This window comes from Durio zibethinus, unplaced genomic scaffold (genome assembly GCF_047325235.1).
Source record: "Durio zibethinus cultivar Kanyao isolate XHJ-2024 unplaced genomic scaffold, ASM4732523v1 HiC_scaffold_96, whole genome shotgun sequence".
Taxonomy (NCBI): domain Eukaryota; kingdom Viridiplantae; phylum Streptophyta; class Magnoliopsida; order Malvales; family Malvaceae; genus Durio; species Durio zibethinus.
Window position 1 is genome coordinate 47,501 of NW_028322719.1, and position 7,500 is coordinate 55,000.

At 34.6% G+C, this 7,500-nt stretch overlaps 1 protein-coding gene and 3 non-coding genes across 4 annotated transcripts in view; 1 reads left to right on the forward strand and 3 right to left on the reverse strand.

Annotated features, from left to right (window-relative positions):
* The window catches only part of LOC149509915 (DNA-directed RNA polymerase subunit beta), a 5,956-nt gene extending 2,862 nt beyond the window's left edge, over positions 1–3,094 (reverse strand). Inside the window, exon 1 of the mRNA XM_089757642.1 lies at positions 1–3,094. This exon is cut by the window's left edge and continues 577 nt beyond it. Coding sequence (XP_089613768.1) covers positions 1–3,094 — 3,094 coding nt within the window.
* A 1,263-nt stretch (positions 3,095–4,357) lies between these two features.
* Positions 4,358–4,429, forward strand: TRNAC-GCA (transfer RNA cysteine (anticodon GCA)). Its single transcript has one exon. It is a non-coding gene; the product is annotated as a tRNA-Cys (tRNA).
* A 2,363-nt stretch (positions 4,430–6,792) lies between these two features.
* Positions 6,793–6,866, reverse strand: TRNAD-GUC (transfer RNA aspartic acid (anticodon GUC)). The gene has a single exon. It is a non-coding gene; the product is annotated as a tRNA-Asp (tRNA).
* A 491-nt stretch (positions 6,867–7,357) lies between these two features.
* Positions 7,358–7,441, reverse strand: TRNAY-GUA (transfer RNA tyrosine (anticodon GUA)). Its single transcript has one exon. It is a non-coding gene; the product is annotated as a tRNA-Tyr (tRNA).
* Between the last annotated feature and the right edge of the window lie 59 nt (positions 7,442–7,500).

Below are 7,500 nucleotides of genomic sequence, written 5' to 3' on the forward strand. Positions count from 1 at the left end.
GTTTAGGTATTGTTCCTCCAATGATCATAGTACCAAGTACTTCTTGGCGAGCTCTAATATGATCAGATTTATAAGTAAGCATTTCTTGTAAAATATGAGCAACACCAAATCCCTCTAGAGCCCAAACCTCCATTTCTCCTACCCGTTGTCCTCCTTGCTTGGACCTTCCTCTAAGTGGTTGTTGTGTAACAAGTGTATAATGTCCACTGGAACGCCCATGTATTTTATCATCAACTTGATGAATTAATTTCAAGATATAAGGTTTTCCTATTATAACAGGTTGTTCAAAAGGGTCCCCCGTTCTTCCATCAAATAGTCTGCTTTTTCCTGGATACTCGGGTTCAAATACCCATGGATTCGCTGTTTGCTTACCGGCTTCATATAATTCGGAAAACACTAGTTTTCTCGAAGCCTCTTGTTCATATCTCTCATCAAACGGTGCTATTCGATAATGTCTATCTAGTAGACTCCCTGCTAACCCAAGCGAGCATTCAAATATCTGTCCCACATTCATTCGTGAAGGGACTCCTAATGGGTTGAAGACCATATCAACAGGTCTTCCGTCTTGCAAATAAGGCATATCCTGTCTAGGTAAAATTTTGGAAATGATACCCTTATTTCCATGTCTTCCGGCTACTTTATCGCCTACTTTCATTTCGCGTTTCTGTGAAATATATACACGAATCGTTTCCGGATTATAACTAGAACCCCCTTTTTTCTGGATCCATCTCACATCGATGACTCGACCCCTCCCACCTATAGGTAATTTTAGACAAGTTTCCTTTGAAGTGGATACCTGAATCCCAAGTATGGCCCGTAATAATCTATCTTCTGGAGCATATGATGATTCTTTCGCCACCTGAGGCGTTAATTTACCTACTAAAATATCGCCCGTCTCCACCCAAGATCCCAGCATCACAATTCCATTTTTGTCTAAATTGCGGAGTAAATGGGCTTCTAGGTGCGATATTTCGTTAGTGATTCTTTCAGGACCTTGGCTTGTCACATGAGTCTGAATTTCATATTTTCGTATGTGAAAAGAAGTATAAATATCTTCATATACTAGACGCTCGCTAATGAGTACCGCATCCTCAAAATTGTAACCTTCCCATGGCATATAAGCTACTAATACGTTTTTGCCCAAAGCGAGTTCGCCACCAACCGTAGCGGCACCATCCGCTAAAATCTGTCCCTTTTTAATGCATTTACCCCGCTGAACCCGGGGAGTTTGATGCATACAAGTATTTTTGTTGGAACGTTGATACATAACTAATGGAATGCTTAGAGTATCCCCATTACCCGATAAAATAATCTTGTCAGTATCGGTAGAAATGATCTTTCCCTCTTGATCGGCTATAGCGGGAACCCCTGAATCTAGAGCCAATTGGCGTTCCAACCCAGTTCCAACAATGCACTTCTCGGAACGCGAAAGCGGAACTGCTTGGCGTTGCATATTAGAACTCATTAAAGCCCGATTCGCGTCATTATGCTCGATAAAAGGAATGAGGGAAGCTCCCATAGAAAAATATTGAAAAGGAAAAATACTTCGAAGATGAACTTGTTCCCATGCAATAGTCAGGAATTCTTGGCGGTATCGAGCCGGAACAACCTGTTCTTCCTGAATACCCTGATTCAAGGCCAAAGAATTTCCTGCCGCTACCATATAATATTCATCTCGACTTGGGGATAAATAAAGCATCTGTGCTTTTTTTGATCTCTCAAATATTTTATAAAATGGACTTTCTAGAGACCCCCAACGACCAATCCTGGCATGAATTGCTAAGGATCCAATAAGTCCAACATTGATTCCTTCAGACGTGTCAATTGGGCAAATGCGTCCATAGTAACTAGGATGGATATCTCGTATCCGAAAATTAGCAGTTCGCCCGGTCAATCCTCCGGGGCCCAAATAACTCAATTTTCTCCCATGAACTATTTGTGTCAATGGATTTGTTCGATCCAAAACTTGAGACAATGGGTGTAATCCGAAAAAGGATTCATAAGTGGTTGTTAATGGAGTCGAAGTTACCAAATTCTGAGGAGTCGGTATCAATTTATGCCTAATTGCTCCGCATATAGTTCCTCTAACTACATTTTCTAAACGAACCAGAGCCAATCCGAATTGATCTTGTAAGAGATCCGCTACAGAACGAATACGCTTATTTTTCAAATGATTCATATCGTCAAGTGTACCCATTCCAAATTTCATTCCAATCAAATGATCCGCAGCTGCCAATATATCTCGCGGTAACAAAAATGTATTGTTCTGAGGTATATTAAGATTCAGTCTCTGGTTCATATTTCGTCGACCAATCCTTCCTAATTCACATCTTTGCTGAAAGAATTTCTTTTGTAATTCCTTACACAAGGATTCAGAAAATACCGGATCCCCGCCTACACAAGAAAATTGTTGATAAAACTCCAAAATGGCATTTTCTTTTGACCCAATTTTTTTTTTTTCCTTATCGGTCAGGAAAGACAAGAAAATTTCAGGGTAGCAAACATTCTCTAGAATTTCTCTTAGATTCGAACCCATAGCTGATGATAGAACTAGAATAGATATTTTCTGTTTCCTACTTACACGAGCCCATATCCTTGCTTTTCTATCAATCTCTAATTCGAACCTCCCCCCCCAATCTGATATTATGGTACCAGTATAGACCGAAATTCCGTTAGGATCCAATTCTGATCGATAATAGATACCGGGGCTTTGCAATATTTGATTGATCACAATTCTGTATATTCCATTTACTATAGAAGTTCCGAGGGAGTTCATTAAAGGAATGTTTCCAATAAAAATTGTTTGTTCTTGCATATCCTTACTGGTTTTCAAAATTAATCCTGCGGATACATATAATTTAGAAGAATATGTGAGTGATTCATATACAGCATCCCTTTCTTTTATCAACGGTTCCACCAATTGATATGTTTCCACAAATAATTGAAATTCAATTTCTTGATCTGTATCTTCAATTTTTGGAAACTTATCAAGTTCTTCTGTTAAGCCCCGATCCATGAACCCACAAAATCCTTCAAATTGTATCTGATTCAACCCAGGTATTGTATACATTTCCCCATTTTCATTCCCGAGCATTTTGAATTTCCCATTTATCAAAAAAATCCCATTCTTTTCTCATTCTTCATCGAATCATATGAATCGATCTAATAATGATGGAATTGAATTTCTATTCTGTTTACTGAATCACATGAAATTTTATCTAACTCCATATACCATATAATATATATGGAATGTATGAAATGCGTATGAACGGAAGAAGAAAAATTATACTCAAATTTTAATTTATATTTATAACAAACAGCTACATAAAAGAATTGATAAATGCCATTTAGCCTTATGGAGTTTTGTATAGAATATCAAAAAAAAAAATAATAATTCAATTTCTACCATTATTATGATATTCCATATTCCAATCCGATTGAATACCAGAAAAATGAAATGAATTCCTGATTTGATCTGTTCGTTGAGATAAAGACAAAATAATCATAAAATATATATCGGGAGAGAGTTGATTTTTCTAGCACTTAATTTTTTCATAGATTCCATTGTTCTGTTCAAAAAATGATTCGCAGAGAAGAGAGATGTTTTTACCCATTTTTTAGTTTTTTATTTTTTAGTAGAATATTTAGAATATGATTGAAGTGCGTACGAAAAGAGGGCTTGTATTTATTAAACATATGCAGATATAGCATTTCTATTTATATATGTCTTTCCTCTTTTCTTTTTATTCCATTATAGCTCTCTAGTGGAGACAACACATGGCGTGCTCTATCAAAAATTCTATTTTTTCTTTAATTTTAATCTATTCAATGAAAAATTGAAACACGATAATTTCTTGCTGATTCCCTATGGACATCATATCTAGATAGATAAAATACCTCATTAGATAACTAGAGCTGTGTAACAACTTATGTTCGGGGGTTTACATAGACTCATAATTGCTGTTATATTATTATAATATAATTTATAATTATATAATTTATAATTGAAATTAAGAAAGTTTTTTTATTGAATTGAAAAATTGAAAAAAAAAATCAATACTAATTAGTTATGTATCCATTTTTATTTTCTTATACCATTAGAGAAAGACAAGTGAAGAAGAATCGTCCATAAATTTGCCGTCAATAGTTAATAGTTAATGGTTCCAATTTTTTTGTCCTGCATTTTTACTTTTGTAACTGAGAATCCACATTTTCTTTTTCAATAGAAAAGAAAAAAGAAAGGGAAAGTTTTTGTTTTTAGATATTGTGTGTCTTGAGATACTATAACCAATTGAAGGTATGGATCCAATCTAAAAATAAAAAGGGGATACTCTCATTTTTTTGTTTGTAGCCTTTTGGCGACATGGCCGAGCGGTAAGGCGGGGGACTGCAAATCCCTTATTCCCCAGTTCAAATCCGGGTGTCGCCTGATCAACAAAAAACGCGAAATCCTATATTCTGTTTTGCTGATATAACTCGACCAATTTTCTCCGGCAAAAACAAGTGTAAGAAAAGGACTCTTGATACTTTCTTGATTATAAACTTGATTATAAACTTCCGGAGGTTTTGTTTTCTAAAGTGTTGTAAATCCTTACGTCTAGGATTCAAGGAAAAACTAGAGTAGTGGAAGGGAATGAGTAAATCTTGATATGGTAGCCCCTCCCCTACTAATAGAGGGGCTACTATCGGAGTCTTGAATTAGATTGGATAACGGGAGTGTTTAATTAACTAATGAATGGTTGTAGAAGGGTTGGAAGATACTTTGTATACAGACTGATGAAAGTCTCTGAGTGTTCAGGCATCCAATCAATATTAGATTGGATGGATAATTGGCTTTTACTTAATAAGGGACACCAAAAGAAAGAAGAAGTCTTATTATTGCTACATGTGAGTAACATTCTTTTGATACTTCCAAAAGTGTTACTGCGTATTTTGCTTGTGCTTAATGGTTCTCGATTTTACTAGAAATCATATAAGAACTTGTTATAAGCGGATTTATTGAAGTGTTTCATCAACGGTGGTGTGTCAGAATTCCCTTTTCCTTTTGACTCTGCACCGGTAATTCCACTATTATTAGTGAACAATAATGGAAAAATTCCTTCCTATTTGTTTCATATTCATAGAAATTAGACACATTAAACACATGGATATAGTAAGTCTTGCTTGGGCTGCTTTAATGGTAGTCTTTACATTTTCCCTTTCACTCGTAGTATGGGGAAGAAGTGGACTCTAGGGGTACTTCTAATTGGGTTGAGGAATCAAACCGTATCAATTGTTTTCTAGATCGTTTTGCAAAGCCTTTTTAACTATTTTATTAGTCTTCATTTCGAAATTCTTGGATTCTAGTGGAGTAATGTATTCTATGAATAATACCCTTTCAATCAAAATCAAACAAACATTTCAATAATTCCCATGTTCGTATTTCGAAAGTAAAAGGGATACGGATGATAGGCAATTTATTAAAAAAAAAAAAGAATTCTTCCTAAATTTTCTATTTTGATGAACCAGCTCTTACCAGAGTTATATATGGACAATGAGGGACAAGGAACCCCCCCCCCTTTTTTTTTTCTGTATTTGTTTGTTTTTATTTCCTTCCCTCTTTACTGTTACTGTTCAAAGAGAAAAAAAGTAGTTCTTTTATTTAATAAGATCTTGCCTTAGTGTAGTCACATATTGCACACTTACCCCCTGTTTTATTTATTATTTTAGGAATTTTATTTATGCCATGCTTTATTGACTCATTTCATATCATGGATCAAAGAAAAGAAGTTAAATTAAAAATCGGTTCCATGAAATGAAAGAATTAGAAAATCGTAAGACTTGCCTTTCAATTATTTCAGATTGATTGAAATCAACACAAATAAAATAGATCAAGCGAAGAAATAAAATTGAGATACTATGTACATTACATATATTTCATTACATATATTTAATTGATATCGACATGTATGAAGATACATATTGTAGATTCATCTATATTAAGCTTGTATCTTTATACATTACAATAATAGATATGGATAGTATGGTAGAAAGATTCATATTTTTTTTCTACCATACTATCGAGTTTGATAGGATACTGCTGATTCTAGTCCATTCATTTTATTTAATTTATTTAAGACGTGAAATTGGAATCCTTTTTTTCTTAAATCCTTGATAAAAAGTCAAGTTTCATTCAAATTAATCACTTTGACTGACAGTTTTTACGTATATTATAAGTAAAAAGGCGGTAGGAACTAGAATGAACAGCGCTGTAGCAATAAATGCGAGAATATTTACTTCCATAATTTCATTGTTTTTTTTACTTCGCAATAACTCGGGATTTAATCCCATAGAGATGATAAAATTTGTCGCTTGTAAATTCAATGCGATGACTTACATTTCAATGACATCGAATCGGATCAATATCATGAATAACAATATCTAAGCTATCAAATCGATTCACCGTCGAGAATTGAATAGTATAACATAGGAAGCTCTTTTATCCACACCGAATACAAAATTGGATTCCTGGCCCAATCAAAAGAATTCCTTTCCTTTATTTCTATATATTCTTTTCCACTCTTTCTTTTCGATAATCTACCGCCTTCCTTGTACAATCATCTGATGATGTATCATCTGACTGCTTTTCCACTTTCACCGTTTACAAATAGTTTACAAATAAACCCCAACAAAAAATGGAAAGGAAAAAATAAATAAAAAAGGCTATCCTTGGGAATGAAATTCTTTCATTTGTATTCCCTTTCACAGAAAATGGAGGGATCAATTGATGTATTTTTTTTTTATTGTATCCGTCGGGACTGACGGGGCTCGAACCCGCAGCTTCCGCCTTGACAGGGCGGTGCTCTGACCAATTGAACTACAATCCCAGGGCAATAAAGAAAAGTGTACAGCATAGATATTCTTATGATTTCATTCAAGCCATTTTCTATTTAAATTTTAGATTCGAATCGCCGTGTTGTAACAAACAAAGGCGCGAGTGATATATTGATATCCATACGGGTATGCGCTTTAGTGAGAGCAACGCGGATTACTAGTTACTAGTAATCCTTTCGTTATTGCCAAATCGATCGATAATCAATTTTAAAATGAAAAAAAAAAAAGAGTCTTTTTTCTTTACTTTACTCTTTCTTTTCATTAAACTTTATACTTAATGATCCTGATATGAATCTAGATCATTATCAAGGTCAGAATTTATGGGAACAAATAAATAGAACAAATAAAAAACAAATAGCGGTAGGGATGGATATATCAGAAAATTGGACTTTTTTTATTCTTCCCTAATTTTTTTGTTTGGCTTTTCTGGAAAACAAAATACAAAAAAATGGGCATTTTATGTTATGGCGGATCAGCGAATTATTGGGCCGAGCTGGATTTGAACCAGCGTAGACATATTGCCAACGAATTTACAGTCCGTCCCCATTAACCGCTCGGGCATCGACCCAGGAAGAATCAATTATAGGTTTATTGATAATCCATGATCAACTTCCTTTCGTAGTACCC